The sequence below is a fragment of the Pteronotus mesoamericanus genome, unplaced genomic scaffold, assembly GCF_021234165.1.
Source record: "Pteronotus mesoamericanus isolate MK-2021 breed Mesoamerican mustached bat unplaced genomic scaffold, CSHL_Meso_final contig_317, whole genome shotgun sequence".
Classification (NCBI taxonomy): domain Eukaryota; kingdom Metazoa; phylum Chordata; class Mammalia; order Chiroptera; family Mormoopidae; genus Pteronotus; species Pteronotus mesoamericanus.
The window spans coordinates 292,871-310,691 of NW_026555133.1; the positions used below are offsets into that span (position 1 = coordinate 292,871).

Consider the following 17,821-nt stretch of genomic DNA (forward strand, 5'->3'; position numbering starts at 1 on the left):
AATGGAAGGGATTGAGGTGGAGAACGAGACTAAGAACCAGGGAAAAAAGCCCTTGAATGAGGGGGAATTAGGAAGAGCTGAACAGAATATGGTTTGGCTCTGAGTGACAAAATACACCCAAATTAACAGGGCTTGCTCTGCCTGGTGTGGCTGTTGACCGGACATCTTCCTGTGAAATGAAAGTTTGCGGGTTCGATTCCCGGTCAAGGCATATACCTGGGTTGTAGGTTTGGTCTCCAGTTGAGGCACGTAGAAGGGCAGCCAATGGATGTTCCTCTCACATCACTATTTTTCCCCCTCCCTTCCCCTCTAAAAATAATTTTTTTAAAAAAATTAATGTTTTAAACAAGTTTATTTCCCATATTTAAGGCATCCAGTGATAACCCGTCCAAGGTTCATATGTACTGCTCAGTGTCAAAAGACACAGCCTCTCATCTTGCCGCTCTGCTCTGCATGATGCCCATTCCCAATGCCACCTTGTGTCAGTACAGTGCTAGAGTTCCAGCCACGTGTTCATTCCAGACAGCAGGAAGCAAGGTTGAAGGGAAGCACACACCCTTTCTTTAACAGTAGTTGGAAGCTGTATACATCGTTCTCTCTTCCACTGGCCAGAATTTAGTCATAGCAGTAAGGGAAGCTGGGAGATGATGTCTTTGAGAAGCCACAAACCCCACTGAGATATTGGAGAATTCAGCTTCAAGGGGGGGGAATCAGATATAGGGGAGCGTTTGGCAGTCTACCACACAGGGTGATGGGTAAGTCAGTGGAACACAATGGCATAAACCTAAAATGGGCAAGATTTCCTTCAAAGAGGGTGGCAAATAGTCTGGAAGTGATAGGGAAGACCCAAACCCCAACTCCCCAGCCTGAGAGAGGTGAGGTGAGGTTTGAGAGTAAAAGCTGCCACTTGGAGAGGTGTTCAGAGGACAGCTGGTTTTCCATGAAAGTCAGGAGGGGCAGGAAAGAGAGAGCCTGAAGGGCTTTGCTGGAGGGCCTTTGAGAGGGGCGGGGAGAGAGAGGAGCTGGGTCAGGGGCCAGGAAGGACAGAGCTGTGTGGCTACTGGATGAAAACAGCGATGAGAAGCTGAGTGGACCTGGTGGTCCTGGCAGTGTCTGAGGGTGGGTCTTGCTTGGCCGGGGTCATTCAGTCCAGCAAATCTGCTCCACCAACAAAATGTATAAATTTACCTGTCACGACCAATCATCACAACCAATAATCAGGTAATCACATACCAGCCTACTTGTATATCAACCATTTAGTAAACTAGACATCTAAGCTTTTATATCAGCCCAAAAAATGTACATTGGACAGTATCTATAAATTTTACATATACATACATTTTGCTTCCCAATGCCAGGAATACTCAAATGCCAAAAATGACCCTTACTAGCCCCATGCTGCTCAGGGTCGGTCAGATTGCAGAGCAATGAATTATTTCCTCCACAGACACAAATGAAATCTTCTTCTGACCAGCCTCGCCTTAGGATGGCTACCAAGAGGTGTGACCCATCCGCCCACTCCCTGCAAGGCTCCGCACACTCCTGGGTCTGAGATGATAGTCCCCATTCTCAGGGATACTTCTGGAATCAAGACGCCGAACTATTTAGGGGGAAACTGACTTGAGTTATGTAACAAAGCAGCCATGGAAGTGCCTTCCGCAGTCCTGTGAGCAAAGGAAGCACTGGACAGCTGTCCGCGGAGCTCTTGACAGCAATACTGCTGCCAAGAACTGCAACTGCAGGTCAGTGGGAAGGAGACAGAGTATCGCTGAGCACGCGCTCCTGGCTCAGCTACTTCCAAGCTGTGTGACCTCTAGGCAATTCAACCTCCATTCTTCCTTTTTTTTTTTTTTAATAAAAAAGGAAAATATGGGGCTATCAAAGTACCTTGCTGAATTCTGTGAGAATTAATTTAAATACATATAAACTGCCTCGCACATGCTTGGCTCATGGTAGATGCCACCGTCAGCTACTGTTCTAAATTCCATTAGACATCAATTCCCTGAGGCAGTGACAGTACTTGGCACTGTAGCTAAACACTCAATGTTAACAGAATGAATGAATGAATGAATGAATGAATGAATACTTAAGGCTCAGTTCTAGGAATGGAAGTGCTAACAACTTCTGTTAGGAAGGAAGCTGTTAAATTAGGAGAAGCAGAATTAGGAACATTGGGGTCAGAGGCCAGAGACTCTATCAAAGCAACTTCTGCAAAAAATTGCTTACACTTAGTACGATGCTGTGTTTTTAAAGAGGAACCCAGAAAGCTTCTGCTGTTGGTCAGATAAGAATGCTGACATCCAACTTGAATGCTTTTGTATGCCTCTGCCCTCTAAACCCCAATGAGGAGGAAGGGGGACAGAAAACATCCCTCCAAACCCATCCGAGTGACATAAGCATCACGTGGTGATCGCTACGTGAAAGGAAGTAAGTCCAAAGAACCTCCTCCTCTCCGTGCACCCTAACTTTCCACTGCAGATTCTTTTCTCTGAACCACATGCTGCCTCCAGAGCTCATAAAGGACAAAACACTCTAGAGCAGAAGAACATAAAACAGATCCAACAGCATAAAGCAAAAGCGGGCAGACTAATAATTAGCTGAGGTATTTTTTGGCATTTTGATCCCTGTCTGTCGAAGACACATTTGAAAATAATATGGGGTGCTTCTGAAGGTGACGAAGGATAGGGCAGCAACACCCCAGGGACAAACCATGAGGCCCAGATGAGCCTCCGTGCTCAGCAACCTCCTTCCTGGGTCCAGTTTCGGGCGTTGATGAAGAGCTGGAGCCAAGGGGAGGTCTTCAGAGTGTCGAATGGAGGGGGTCGCCATGCCCACTGCCAAGGCCTCACAGCCCGCTCAGGGTGAGGCATGAGGGCCAGGTGGCGGCCATCAAGAGAGCAGACACCTGCCACTCCCCCAGGGGACCCATTGGGATTCAGGGGGTACTGTTCTGTGGGGTTCCCGTCATCATCTGCCCAGTGCAGTGGAGCCAAGCCCTTGGCTTCGATCTCGGCTTGGAGTTCCGGAGAAGAAAATGCCATGTAACCTGGGAGGGAAGAAGGGGGAAGAGAGCCACGTTCCTTCATGCCCTCTACCCAGCCCTGCCCTCAGACATTCCTCCTTGCCTTCCTGCAGCCTGACCTTCACCATGGGCACTCCACACGGGCAGCACAGCGCCCTCCATCCCTCGCAGCATCAGGGCCGGCCCGGGGCCCACACGCACACTGGCCCAGCGAGACTCGTAACGCCCAGACAGGTTGTGGCGAAGCAGGAGGCCAGGCTGGGCTGTCCAGGAGTCACGGCCCATCTCCCCTTCCTCCTCGCCGGGGTTGCCTCCCACCCAGCCCAGCAGAGCCAGCAGCTGACAGCCGTTACACACGCCCAGGCTGAAGGTGTCTGGTCGCTTCCGGAAGCGCCTCAGCTCAGCCCCGGCCTGAGGGTGGAAGGTCACGGCAGCTGCCCACCCTGGGAGGAAACAGAGAAGTTGGGGTGAGACTTTCCCTCCCAACAGGCACTGCTGCACGTCCCCAGGACTGCCCCCGTCCCCCAACACAGAGCTCAGGGCAAGTGTACAGGAAGAAATGGATTTATCTCCTTAACTCAGACATGACCCATGACAAGCTTTTTGCTTGACCAGCAGAGCATTTTCAAAATTTTAGTTGCCTGACATTAAAACAAGATTTCATATAAAAATCTGGATTTCTGGATTCTCTTAAAAAACAGAAAGATTTAGCCATGCTGAGCCAGCCTTCCAACAGTACAGTCTGCTGGATGAGTGGCAGCTATCCCATTATACAGGACCTGTGCCCTCCCGCCTTGGCGGCACGGCCCCATCCAGTCACCTGCCTCACTTCAGTTGCCTGCAGGTCGCCTGCTGGCCCCTGGTGCAGAATGAATGCACTCTCCCCTAGCCTTTTGGAGGCGAGAGGCCAAGGCCCGGTCACGGAAGAGGGGAGCCAAGGCACCTCTTCAGGAACGCGTGGGTAGGAAGTGGGCAGACACCTGCACAGACCTTTGGCAGAGCCCAGGACATCTGCGTAGCTAAAGCCGCCCACGAAGGCCACGCCGCGAAATGTGTCCAGCTTGATTGCCCCAGAGCAGAGGTCTTGCATGGTCACATCCCACACCTGGCAGGATGGGGAGGGGACATGTCAGAGGATGCACAGTCTGAGGCCCAGCCCCAGCGCTGCCAGGCACACCGCTCACCTCAAACCCAGCCAAGTGGAAGGCATCGGCCATCTCCCGGTCTCCATTACTGCCCTCCTCTCGCAAGATGGCAACTCGGGGGGTGGGACCACCTGGGGGGAGAAGTGTCTCTGCTCTAAGGGACTACTTCCCCACTCCAACCCCTCCCCACCCCAGACACCTGCTCCAGAGCAGGCCTGGGCATCCAGGCCCAAAGTGCCCAAGAAACCAAGCCTCTGCACACACTTCCTCACCAGGCTCATGGGGCACAGCAGCCTTGGGAAAGGTGGGGGGCAGGCAGTAGCGGGGCCCTGTCCGTGTCCTCAGCCCTTGCTCCTCCTCTGCCACGCAGCTCGGCTCCGCCTGCAGCCGGTCCAGCTGGAAACTCGTCTCTTCCCAGAGGGCTCGCAGCTGCCCAACAGGCTCCTCCAGAACCACAGCCCCGTTCACTGATACCTGGATCTGGATGGGAGCAGATCCATCAGAGGCTAAGAGGTGGCTCCAGGAAGCTCCAGGAGGTGACCCACACACCCCGCTCTTCCTCACCGTGGCTTGTGGCCCAAAGTGGCCCGTGTGGCCCAGCTCCAGGCAGCGAAGGCCAGCATCCCGGTAGCGCTTCAGCACTTGGGCCCGGTCTGGCTCTTGCACCTCTAGTACCAGGCCTGGCTCCTCGGCGAACAGCACGGGCAGCACTGGGAGAGCGACAGGGGCGTGAGGGTGACTACAGTGTTGATACAGACTCAGAGGTGGAGTCAAGGCAGGAGGGCCGAGGACTGAGGGAGTGAAGGCAGGGACTGGGGTCGGGTGAGGCCTGCGAGATCGAAACCAAAGACGCGGCATCAGGGTGTACAGGAGGCCTCAGAGGGACACAGCCAGGAACAGTGCATGCTACCTGGCTCAGTGGTCAGAGGTGACGGCAAGGGACTCAGGGGAAAAGGAGTTGGGGACATTAAATTCTTTAATAGGACATGGGGTCTGCAGCGTGGGGCAGGCAGCCCCGGCCTGCGTCTAGACCCTAGGCTCCTCACCGTCGGCCCCAGCAGCAGGCACATCCACCTTTATCCCACAGTTCCCAGCAAAGGCCATCTCTAACAGGCAGGTGATGAGACCCCCATCGCTGACATCATGGCCTGAGCAGAGGAGGCGGTCTAGAGGGAGGAGAAAAAGGCTCAGCAACCGCGGGGGCCAAACTGCACCCCTTGCCTGTGGGCAGAGCGCATGTGTAAGAATGTGGGCACACACAGAGAACCCGAGAGAAGAGCGTCTCCTCCCTCTTGCCCACCCTCACAGGCTCAGCTGGGGAACGCCTGCCACTCCTGGCCGCATACATCGCCTAGCCCGGGGCCTCACTCACCTTTCAGCAGCCCCTGGGTGATGCGGAAGGCATGTACCAAGTTTTCAGGAAGGTCCAGGTTGGGAGGCTGCTCACCAAGCTGGGAGAAGCACTGGGCCAGGGCTGTGCCCCCCAGCCGGTGCTGCCCAGGACTCAGGGGCACGTACAGCAGATGGCCTGGAGAGACAGGAAGGGGGAAGGGGAGGGGCACGGCTCAGGGAGCCCCATCTTACAGTGCTCCTGTGCATGTCAGTTCCCAGCGGGTGGTGGGACACTCAGACCGCCAGTCCCAGAAAGCACCGCAGCCCCAGTGCGGAGATGGGGGGCACGGTTTAGCACTCACAATGGAGACCCCAAACAAAGAAGCAGGCTCTGAATACACAATACAGTGAGGAGGAGGAGAATCCATACCTCTCCCTCCAGGACACTTGAGGTCTGGGGTCACAGTGGCGGTAATGTCTGGACAGACAGCATAGGCTGAGATGACCAGTGACCCTATGGAGCAAGGAGTTAAGAGTCAGCGGGCAGCCCAGCTCCGCAGGCCCCACCGGTCTCCCAGTGGCCCCCAGACCTCACCAGGAGCCAACACGGTCTCGGAGCCGACCCGGGCAGCCATGCTGAGGGAGTCCTTGCCACCGTCCACTGCCACACCCAGGGCCGCCATCACTGCCACCATAGCCTCACAGGCATCGGCCAGAGCCGCACCCTCCCCTGGGAGCTTGGCTGCCCACATCCAGTTCCCACTGCACTTCACGTCCTAGGAGGCAGCAGAGACCTGGTGTTAGAGGGGAAGGGAGATGGGGAATCTGGGGTGGGGGCAGAGGCCCGGGAGGCCACAAGCATGAAGGGCCCAACTGAACGGTGGATGAGGATGCGTCCCAGAGGCCAGGGCTCCACAGCAGAGGCTGTGGGGGACTCACCCGGAGGTCAGTGACCAGGGCAAACACCAGGTTGGTGAGGGCCTCAGCCACAGCCAGCCGGGCGGCAACCTTGGGATCCAGCAGGCTCTTGACTGGCTGCTCTCCCAGGGCTGTGGCAGCCCCTACGAGCTCCTGGTGACTCAGTGCCACAACTGCCACGTCTGCTAGAGGAGTCTGCAGGGGCCCAACACACTGCTGCTGCGCCACCAGGCCACCCACGGAGCGGTCCACCTGTGGAAACAGGAGGGGCTGGCAAGAGCACAAGGGACAGGGACACAGGGGTGGTGGGAGGCCTGGCCTGCCCCGACCATGCAGACAAGAGGTCAGCTCTGAGGAGGGGCCATGCCGTCGGGGTGACTGCCCTGCCCCTTCTCCCTCGGGCCCGGGGGGCCCCCATACCAGTCCCCAAGGGTGGGAGGCCAGGACGGGGGTGAGCTGAGGGAGGGGCGCAGCGGGCTGAAGGGCAGGGCAGGCGTGCAGGGAGGACCTTGTTGGTGAGGTAGCGCTTGCTGGCCACAGCCGGCAGCCTCAGAACCCTCTCTAGGGCCTGGCGCACGCTCAGCCCCGGGGGCAGGGCCAGAGGCTGCAGAGAGGGAGGGCTCCTCTGGAGGAAGAACTCCTGCAATAGACAGCGACAGGGGCGTGAGCACCTCGAGGACAGCTGGGACACAGATGACAAAGCACAAACAGGGTAAGTGGGCCGGGAAAAATGGAGAAACACTGCCTCCTCTCCCAACCCCGTGTACCTTCCGAGGCATCTTGCCCAGCACCCAATCCAGTTCCAGGTCCACAGGGGTTGGGTTAGGCATCAAGGGGGCATCGCCCTGGCCATTTCTTCCCACGGGACACTCCCGATCATCCACCAGCACTATCTGCAGACCATAGGGACAGTGCCCAGAGGGAAAGAGACTATGACCGCCTGTAGAGAGCACTTCAGAAAGCAGGGCAGAAATCCGCATGCTGCCCTGTTTGGCGCCCCCTTTTGAGTTCCTAGCCCTTTCCGCCTCCCCCCTGCTCCCCATAACATGTTTGCCACCAGCTGTACCCACGCAGCTCAAGCCCACCCAGTGTCTGCTATGGGGGCCAACTCACTCTCCTGTCTCCAGTGATGGCGCCCACAAAGCACGCTGGGCAGCGCTCCCGGGCGCTGACACGACTCAGGAAGTCCCGGTCTGAGGGCCTCAGCAGAAGTGCATTCGACTCCTGGTACTCAGCACCCCAGATTTCCAAGGCGTTCAGGGTGGGGTCGCCGAGCTGCACATCCACCGAGGAGGAGGGAAGAGAAAGGTCAGCGAGTGCTCCCAAGCCTCATGTTCTTGCTGGGAGGGGGCGGGAGGTGGAGAGGCTCGGACGGCCAGACTCTGGGGGATGAGGCTCACCTGGAAGCAGCTGGTATAAATGACGGCTCCAGCTGGGTCACTCAGCTCCTTCAGGACGTTGCCTGGTGAAGAGGGTTGCAGGAAGCGGTGGTGATCTCAGTTTGGTCAGCACCAGGCAGACAAAGGGCAGTCCCTGGCCTCCAAATTCTGTGTGTCCTTGAGTGAGTCACTGCCACACCCTCACCACCCATGGCAGCAGGCCATCCCCCAACCCTGAGCCTGCCCAGGATGCATAAGGGGGTGAATGAGGCCCGCGGCTGTGCGGTTGGTTGCAGATTCTTGCTGCGTCTCACTAACAAACCTGGCAGGAGACCAGGTCGGCCAGTCCCTTGTCCCAGCTGCTTCTCTCACCATTGCCACCAGCGCCCTGGTCATGGAGGCTACATATGGGGTTTCCTCTGGAGGCCTCCACACAAGCCCGGATCACACGGTTCATTTTCTGCTCCATCTCCGGGTCTCCCCGCTGTACAGCCCCAAAGTCCAGGTCACTGGCGTTGTCTCCTTGAACCTGCGGGAACAAATGGCATAGCTCAGCTCAGGGGGGCTGGGAGCTCTCACAGCCCACCTATGCACAGGGTCTGGCGACATCGTGGAGTCTGCATCTGCAGCTATTCCCGCTTACCTGCACAGATGAAGCTGCTCCGCCCCCAACTCCAATCCTGTAGACAGGACCCCCAACCTTTACAACATCCATGCCTGCAAGGAAGGAGGGAAAAATCAGAACATTGGGCAAGTAACCAGAAGTGGTATGAGTATGAAGATATGTGAGGATAAAGGGAAGCTGACATTAGGATAGAGCAATCAAAATTACAAACACAGATATTCTTTGATCAGGTAAATATACTTAGAGGAATTTATACTCCAGATTTACTTGCACAGGTACAGAATCACCTATGTCCAAAATTAAACATCAAAGCATTATTTGTATTACCAAATTTAGGAAATAATTTAAATGGTAACAACAGAGAGCTGATTAAATAAAACTATAGTATATCCACACAATGACACACTAAGCCACCAAAGGAAAGAATTACATATGAATATAATGAAGTAATATGACTTCATCAGTATGAAATGATCTCTAGGTACACTGCTTAGTGAAAAAAGCAAGGTACAGAAGTATGCATACCCATTTTCTATAGCATCAAAAAGAATAAAATACTTTGAAATTTAACAATAGAAAATTATAAAATAGTAGATCTAAATAAACTGAAAGAGATCTCATGTTTATAGGTTGAAAGACTTATTATTGTTTTGATAGTATTACTCCCCAAAAAGATATGATCAGCTGATGCTAAAACTTCTATAGAAATATGAGGGACCTCAGTCAAAACAACATTTCTGCTTTTAAAACTCACTACAAAGCTGCAGTAATCAAAACAGTGTGGTACTAGCGTAAGGATAGATTTATAGTACATATAGATCAATGCACTAGAACTGTCGAGTCCATAAACAAACCCAAACATTTATGGCCAAGTAATTTTTGATAAGAGTTCCAAAACAACCCTGGCTAGTGTGGCTCAGTGGATTGAGTGCTGGCTGGTGAACCAAAGGGACACTGGTTCAATTCCCAGTTTAGGGTTGTAGGCCAGGTCTCCTGAGAAGCAACTGATAGATGTTTCTCTCACACATTGATGTTTCTCTCCCTCTCCTTCTCCCTCCCTTTCCCTCTCTATTAAAAAAAAAAAAAAAAAAATTTAAGCATTTAAAAAAAACAACAACAAGAAAACGAATCCCAAGACAATTCAACAGGGCAAGAAAAGTCTTTTCAAAAAGTTATGTTAGGACAATGGGATATCCATGTATAAAAGAAAAAAGTTGGACCCCTACTTCTTACCTTATACAGAAATTAATTATGGGGGTTTCAAATAATCATAGATGTATTGTGTATCTTTCCCTTGGGTATAAATAAACTCTCCAAATTAAAAAAAAGAAAAGAAAAGAAATTAATTAAAAAAGCCAGAGACCTAAGTGTAACAGCTAAAAGCCATAAAAATACTACAAGAGAACATACAAGTAAATGTGCCCTTCATGACCTTGGCATTAGGCAATGGTTTCTTGGTCATGACACTGAAGTAACAAAAGAAAAATTAAATTGTACTTTAACAAAATTAAAAACATTTGTGCTTCAGAGGATACCATGAAAAAAGTAAGAAAACCACCCACGAAATGGAAGAAAGCATTTGCAAACCATGTGTCTATCTAATAAGGGTCTAGGATCCAGAATATAGAAATAAATCCTACCACTCTATAAAAAAAGACAAATAACTCTATTTAAAAATGGACAAAGGAGCCCTGGCTGGTGTGGCTCAGTGGGTTGAGTGCCCGCCTGCAAACTGAAAGGTCGCTGATTCAATTCCTAATCAGGGCACGTGCCTGGATTGCAAGCAGGCCAGGTCCCCAGCGGGGTGCATGTGAGAGGCAACCACGCTTTGATGTTTCTCTCCCTTTCTCCCTCCTTTCCCCTCTCTCTATAAATAAATAAAAACTTTTTTAAAAATGTAAAAAATGGACAAAGAATACAAATAGACTTTTCTCAAAAGAAGATATACAAATGGTCGACAAGCATATGAAATGATGTTCAACATCATTAGACACTAGGGAAAAGTAAATCAAAACCACAAATAACCAGAAGTAGTATGAGTATGAACATATGTGAGGATAAAGGGAAGCTGACATTAGGACAGAGCAATCAAAATTACATAGTGTCATGTACACTATGATGGCTACAATCAAATAGAAAGCTAATAACAAGTGTTGGAGAGGATTTGGAGAAATTGGAACCCTCATAGACTACTAGGGGGGTTGTAAAATGGTGCACTGCTTTGGAAAGCAGTCTGGCAGTTTTTTTGAAAAATTGAATATAGTTACCATGTGACCCAGCAATTCCACTCCTAGTAATATACTCAAGAGAAGAACATAAGTACATAGAAAAATCTATACACAAATGTTTATAGCAGCATTATTCATAGTAGCCAAAAAGGAGAAATAACCCAATTGTCTATCAACTGATGAATGGATAAGCAAAATGTCATATATCTATACAATGGGATATGATTCAGCCATAAAAAGAAATGAAGTACTGCCACACACTATAATACAGATGAACCTTGAAGACCCCACGCTAAGTGAAAGCCAACACTGAAGGCCAAGCCTTGGATGATTCCATTCATATGAAACATCCAGAACAGGCAAATCCATAGAGACAGAAAGTAGACAAGTGGTTGCCACAGGCTAAGAAAGGGGGGATGAGGTATGAGTGCTAATGGGTGTAGTGCTCCTTTCTGGGGTGATAAAAATGCTCTGGAATTAGTGGTGGTCGATGTACAACTTTGTGAATATACTAAAAACCACCACTAGTACACTTTAAAAGAGTAAATTTTATGCTATATGAATTACAACTCAATAAGTAGTAAAAGAAAAAGACCTGTATGCACATATGCTATTTTTTTCCCAAAGGGGGCAAATATACATGTGGGTCTGTTTACACCCACATGTACCTCTGGCAGGGTACAAAAGTAACTAAGTAACACTGGTAATTTCTGGGGGGGGGGGGGAAAGTGGGTGGCTGGAGGTCAGGGGAAGGAGAGTTTTCACTATATACCCTCTTTTGCCTTTGATATTCTGAACCATGTGACCAGGTCACCCATTTAATAAATGGGACCTGGCCCTTATCTTGATTCCATCACAGCACCTAGCACAGAGCCTAGCATGTGATGGGTGTTCAACCAATATTTGCCAGATTAAACTGAACCAGCAGATGAAAGCCCGTGGCACACGGCAGGCACTGAGTGGGCACTGGCTGCCGTGGCATGGCAGGGCGGGCCCTGCTGTGCAGAAATAAATCAGGCAGGAGACAGAGGCAACACAGGCTGAGACGGCCCCGCTGGCATAAAACCCTGTCCTTGAAAACCTGTACCTGGGAGAAGGGACATGAACTGAGAGATTAAAAACCACTGAAGCATCCTCTAAATTCCCCGTCTGCATCCGCTGCATGCTGGAGAGAAGGCTGGCTGGATCTGGAAAAAGTCGGTGGGCTCTTACCTGGCTCAGGGGGCTCCTTGCTCACGTGCTCTGCTTCCATGGACCCAATGCCCCCACTAAACATGATGGGCTTGATCCACTCACGCCGCTGGCTGTCAGGGAGCTGGAGGCCGAAGGAGCGGGCAAAGCCTGAAACATGAACATCACAGGGAGAGGGGACAGAATCGTCACCCAGTCTCCTCAGTGCTCACTCAGTCACACACCCCACCCCACCCCTGGGACTAGGTGTCCGTTATCCCCCATGCCCTCCCCAAGCCTCACCGGCCAGCACTGGTTCCCCGAATTTGTTGCCATAGTCAGAAGCCCCATTACTGGCCTCAATGGCAACCTCCAGGGGTCGGGCAAAGTTCCCAGGGTACTGGAAGCTCGGATCCTCCCAGGGCAGACTGTAACCTGGGAGGGAACGAGAAAGTTGGATGGACCATAAAAATGGCAAACAGAGGAGCCAGTCCTTTGGGAAGGGTCTAAGCTACCAAGCACTACCTGCACAGGTAGAATGTTCCATTTGAGGAAGTCCCAGCCTACGAAGGTGTAGAGTTTGCCATAAAGCACTGGTCTTGCTCCTCACCTTCCACACCAGCCTTCCCCCTGACCCTTGGGACCAGAGTTCCTAAGCCTTTCTAAGACACTGGATTTGGGGACAGGTGGGGGTCATACGCCCAACCCAGTATCACACTTTCTCGCTGCGTGAATGCTAGCGTATAAGAACACGGTGGTTCTGCAAAGCCCCCTTGCCTACAGTCCTCATGGCCATGGTCCAGGTCAACCACTCTGGAGCCCCCCATCCCAAGAAAAGATAACCCAGGGTGACCTTTGACTTAAGAGATAAAAGTGTTTGGTGCCTGCCAGGGCAAGGACCCTGAAGGGGGCTAGAAAGGAAAGAGATGGGACCTGGGATGTGCAGATTTCCAAAGCAATAGCCAGCAGTGCCAGCCACCACATGGGCCCCGCGGCCCGTGCACTGGACATCTCGGATCCGGCCCCCTGTGCCCGTGGCCGCACCGCTGAAGGGGGCTACTCCTGTGAAGAGAGGGAGCAGAGGTATGGGTACTAGAGACAAACCCTAGCTCTGACCACCCATCGAAAATAAAAACAACTGGCCTGCCCTACTGATTTTCCCAGGCCCAGCCCAGGGACCTGGGCGCTTCGCCCTACCCTGTATTCTCTGACCGATTGATCCCTCCTAGGACCCAGTTCACCTGTGGGGAAGTTGTGGGTCTCTGCTGTGAAGACAACATGTCTCAGCCCCTGCTGTTGCCGGAAGCGGCTTGGCCGTGTGGGGTCCTCGGGCCGCAGGAATTGGACTTCCTTCCCCTGGATTGCACTGTGGACACAAGCCGCTCTGGATCTGGCTTCTTGGGACCTGTGCTTACCCCACCAGGGCCTGGGGCCTCCCCTCCCCTAGGCCTGAGGTTACCCCAGCCTGGGGCACAGCCCACCTGCTGTTATCACAGACCTGCTGTTATCACAGAACTTGAGGACGTTGTTGGGGTTCGAGAATGTCTGGGTGCCCATGATGCACTCAAACAGCGACTGTGCCAGCTCCTGCCCATCCACGTGGAGCTGGCCCTTGAAGAACCAGTGTCGGCTGTGCTCACTGTAGGGCATGACATGGGGAGGGGGAGGCAGGGTGGAAACCTCGGGTCATGCCTCGGGCCTTGCCATGTCTTCTCACCAGCGTTAACAGCAGAGTTACAGCCAGCTCATACTTAGATAATAGGTCAAAATATATTCCCATAATCTTCAAACATTGTCACTGTGGATTGTCCAGCTCCAAAGCGAAGGGAAAAACCAAGATTTGAATGTAGACTACTGGGTGGACGGGGAGCCCAGGCCGCAAACAGACTCAGGGAGGTCCCCTAAGGCAAGAGAGAGCCATGAAAGCAAGCCCCTGTGGTCTTCCCTTCCAACTTCCACCAGCTCACACATGAGAACATCCCCTTCCTCCCCACCTATTGGACTGAGCCAAGTCAAAGGCCTCCACGGTGCTAGGGTTCCGCTGCAGCTCCTGGAAGCGCTTGGTGTAGAAATCCAGGTCCCAGGAGTCTAGAGCCAGACCTAGGAGATGACCCCAAGAAGAGGTGACTGCTGGTCTCAGGCTACCACTTCCCAGGTCTCAGCACCCCTGCAAGCCTGGCCGGGGCCTTCCTCCCCAGGAGCCCTGTTTACCTAGCTCCTGGTTGGCTTTCTCCAGGGCAGGCCGGCCCTCCTCCAGTATGTTGATCGGGCTATCAAGGGGTGTTGGGATGCTCCCAAGGGAGAAGCTCTGGATGGGATGGGGGAAGTGCTGCTCCGTCATCCGATCATACAGCGTTGGCAGAGCCATGGCCTCCATCTCAGCTGAAGGCGGGTGGGCAAACTAGGGGTGAGGATACACACAGAGGACAAGCGGTGGAAAGCTGAAGAATGGACAAAATGGTCCACTCTCCATCTTCCAAGCCATGCAGGGCCAGCCCACTGCTGGCCCATATGGCACCCCTTCCCGGCATGATGTAAGAATGCACAGGTTAGTCAGGGAAGCACAGGCTGGATTTCAGTTCCTTTCATTCCTCAGCCAGGCGCCCTCAAGCAGTGAATACCCTGCAAACAGGGCAGGTCTAAAGCCAGGAGCTCCTCCCCCTGCTTCTGCCATTATTTCCCTAGAGTTTAGAACCCAATCTCTTATCTCTGGCCCATGTCCTCCTCATGGTCCCCCATCCTGATGGCCTAGTGCCTCACCGAGAGCAGGTAGCGCCGGGTAGTCTCCACACGGTCCACAGCCGCCAGGCCAGCAGCCCGGCACACCGACACGATGTTGGTGGATGCCGGGGTGGAGAAGTTCAGCCTGAGGAGTGGGCCAGCTGTTAGGACCTGAGAGCCGAGAAGACAGATCCTACCCGCTGCTGCCCAGCCAATCTCCCATCTCTACTATTCCCACCAATGGCTTCCAGTCTCAGATCTGGGCACTAAGAAACCTGCTTTCAAAGGTCAATCAAATCAAACTGTAACTGTCCTTCCAGCATCAAAATGCCTTGGTTTCAATTTCTCAGAATATAACCTGTTTTATTTCCAGAACATCCCTGGGTGCTAGTTCTGTCTTCAAAGACATCTTCCCACATGTGGAAGGCATAAGCATGGCTATCTAGGCAGGGAGTAGGATGGAGCAAAGGAAGAACAAATTTCCTGAGGATCACAAGAGGAGAAAACAAAGGTGTGGAAGTGGAAAGGGTGGGCAGATCATGTGCCAGAAACATGGAAGGAGTTGCCCCAGGGGAGACACCTGCCTGGGCCCAACCTCCAGCAGCAGGTCATTGGAACCAGGAAGGAGCCAGGACTCCTGAGCCACATCATCCAGTAACAAGGGGCAGCCAAAGAGCCACATCAGCTTCTTCATTTCCTCAGCACTTGGGAGAGACTCGGCTGCAGGGACACAGGGCAAGGTTACCTTGAGACATTGCCCTGGGGACTGGGGCATCTCCCTCAAGAATCCAATACACGGCCCAACCTGTCCAGTTCACATTGTAGCACAGCTCGGTCCTGACACTCTGCAGCCCTGGCAGCTTCCCTTGCAGCTTCCTCCGAGTGTGGCCAGACGCTGCGCCTTCATGGCCAGAGGAACGGACGTAGAAGTGAAGGACTGAGGAGGACATCTCTTCAGGTGTCTTTGCTGGAAAGATGAGTTAGGTCCCTAAAAACATAACAGTAACTGTAGCCTACCTGCTGAATCAAAGTTAAAGGGGCATTCAGAGGAACAAGGTAACCTGAAAATTTAACCTTGGGGGTTTTAAGTAATCCTGCAAAATGTGGGCTTTAGTGATGTGGGACCCGGGTTTACAGATACACCCTTGACACAAGGTCCCTGAGCATCTGCCCTTTGCTGGGTCCCAGGCAAGTTCTTAGGAATACAACTGTGAGCAAGACAAACACCACTTCTGCCTTCACAGAGCTTATGTTTGTTACTGAGGGTGACATAGAAGTACCCAGACATTTCCAGTCTAGCGTGGTTAAGGCCAAGGTACTGTGGGTACCAACTTAGCACTTTAGGAGTCACGAAAGACTTCCTGGGAGAAATCGCTTCTAAGCGTAAACCTGGAGGATGAGCCAAACCGGGCCTGACTGGTGAAGTCGAATAAACAGTTCCTTCACTTCAGTGTTTCAAAATATTACAATACATCTCTGCTCAGTCAATCCAAAGGCTTTAGCCTGAAACTCAAAGGCCCTCTCCAGCTATCGCCAACTACCCTTCCAACTTCTGATCCCACTGCTTCTCTACAGGACCGTGGCTTTACTCACCAAACCCTGCCTGGCCTCCTTTCCATTCTTTTGCCCCCTCCTAAAACATCTATACCTAGTCTCATCCTATCCAAAACTTCCCCATTCTTCAAGACCAGTACAGGTCTCAGTATCTCTGGGAAGCTCTCCTCACTGCCCCAGTGTTCAGTGCTCCTCATCTGTGCCATTCATTTAGCCCTGCTCACTCACAGGGGCTCACGGGTAAATACAGCCTCTTCCCAAGGAAGCGGGAGAAAGGAAAGCTCATTGCCCCACTTCTCCACTTGGTCCTAGTCTCAAACCTAACTTAACTTACTCAGAGCTGAATTTGACTAATCCGTCAGTCACCAAGGATTGCAATGTTGTTATTCAGAGGTCACTCATCTTAACCTCTCAGCAGCATCTGACATTCATTCCCGATTTCTTGAAACACCCTCCTCTCTTGGCTTCAATGACACCACTCTCCTGATACTCCTTTACCGTCTGTAAACTAGGGGGTCGACAGGTTTTTTCTATGTTAGAGAGAGGGGATAACTGTAACTGGCGTCTTCTCTGCCCGGCGTCCAATGGACGCCTACGTTAAAGCAAACTGGCGGGCCCCACACAGATACACGCTGGCCCGCTGGGGATACTGAAGACGCCTGGATCAGGTTTGGGGTGGGTGGCGATAGGGTGCGGTATGCAGGAGTATCCCGACAGGCGAGCTAGCCGTACTCACGAGAACGTGGTCCTCCCGCCTCCGCTAGTCCTCGAATCGTGGCGCGCTAGTTACGTAATGAGCGCGCGCCGCGGAAGGAAGGAAGCGAAGCCTAAGGGGCGCTGCCGCCGCGTCTTTTTAAAGACGCATCTCCCCGCGTTGGTTTATCCGGCAAATCTGTTTTGAGTTGACGTTCGTGAAAATGCAGTTAGTCCTGTATCCCCTCCTCTCTTGTCCTCGTGCAAACTGTGACAGAGACAGGTACTGCAGAATGAGAAACATCACCCATGTCCAGGACTGTTGCTCTACCTTGCTCCCTTGGCTTTCTTTCTCTTATGTTTCCTGAATAAATGAAATTATTTAATTCCTAGAAAAGGGGGGGGGCATGTATTTTTAATTTAAATATTCTTGCTAGTTTTAGTAACAATAATAGTGATAGAAAACATTTATTGAGCACCCATAAGGGCGCTGAGGCTCATTGCAATGACTTGCTCCCTAGTTTTGTAACTCAAACTCTTCTTAGCACTTTCTACCTACATATTGGGTTGATCGAAAACTTCATTTGTTTTTTTTCCCCCTGAGATGGCTCTAGTTGTCTTTAACTTCATTAGAAACAATTTTGTTAAGGTTGTATTGTGACAGCTGTTATATCAGTGTGCATTTAAAGAAAACAAAAATTGGTGAATTTTTGTGTAGCCATTTTATTACTGAAGATGAAAGAAAACATTTTTGGCATGTTATGGTTTTATTATTTCAAGGAAGGTAAAAATGCAACTGAAATGCAAAAAAAGTATTGTGCCATGTATGGAGTAGGTGCTGTGACTGAGTGAACACATTAAAAGTGGTTTGCGAGGTTTTGTGCTGGAGATTTCTTGCTGGACGATGCTCCACAGTCGGGTAGACCAGTTGAAGTCGATAGCAATCAAATCAAGACATTACCTGAGAACAATCAATATTATACCACATGTGAGCTAGCCAACATACTCAAAATATCCAAATCAATAAAGTTATT

At 51.6% G+C, this 17,821-nt stretch overlaps 1 protein-coding gene across 1 annotated transcript; it reads right to left on the reverse strand.

Moving 5' to 3' along the window:
- Positions 1 to 394: 394 nt before the first annotated feature.
- PFAS (phosphoribosylformylglycinamidine synthase) lies at positions 395 to 16,875 on the reverse strand. Its single transcript, XM_054575689.1, has 28 exons — positions 16,831 to 16,875; positions 15,346 to 15,528; positions 15,125 to 15,260; positions 14,580 to 14,685; positions 14,031 to 14,220; positions 13,814 to 13,919; positions 13,318 to 13,458; positions 13,061 to 13,185; positions 12,753 to 12,881; positions 12,123 to 12,254; positions 11,862 to 11,990; positions 8,440 to 8,513; positions 8,169 to 8,325; positions 7,818 to 7,879; positions 7,531 to 7,692; positions 7,185 to 7,310; positions 6,926 to 7,057; positions 6,439 to 6,669; positions 6,095 to 6,275; positions 5,930 to 6,013; positions 5,540 to 5,695; positions 5,214 to 5,333; positions 4,732 to 4,877; positions 4,440 to 4,647; positions 4,207 to 4,298; positions 4,013 to 4,127; positions 3,142 to 3,465; positions 395 to 3,046 (listed from the first exon to the last, which is right to left on the reverse strand). The coding sequence occupies exons 2-28, from the start codon at positions 15,488 to 15,490 to the stop codon at positions 2,736 to 2,738; spliced, it is 4,020 nt and encodes a 1,339-aa protein (XP_054431664.1). The 5' UTR covers positions 15,491 to 15,528; positions 16,831 to 16,875; the 3' UTR covers positions 395 to 2,735.
- Positions 16,876 to 17,821: the final 946 nt, after the last annotated feature.

What these genes read in the sequence shown, in the direction of transcription:
- PFAS (XM_054575689.1), bottom strand. Translation starts at nt 15,490, where the DNA reads ATGTCCTCCTCAGTCCTTCACTTCTACGTCCGTTCCTCTGGCCATGAA. An exon ending in AAGTTCTGTGATAACAGCAG is followed by an intron (nt 13,186 to 13,317) that starts GTCTGTGATAAC and finishes TTGTGTCCACAG; the next exon opens with TGCAATCCAGGGGAAGGAAG. An exon ending in CGGGGAACCAGTGCTGGCCG is followed by an intron (nt 11,991 to 12,122) that starts GTGAGGCTTGGG and finishes TTCATGTTTCAG; the next exon opens with GCTTTGCCCGCTCCTTCGGC.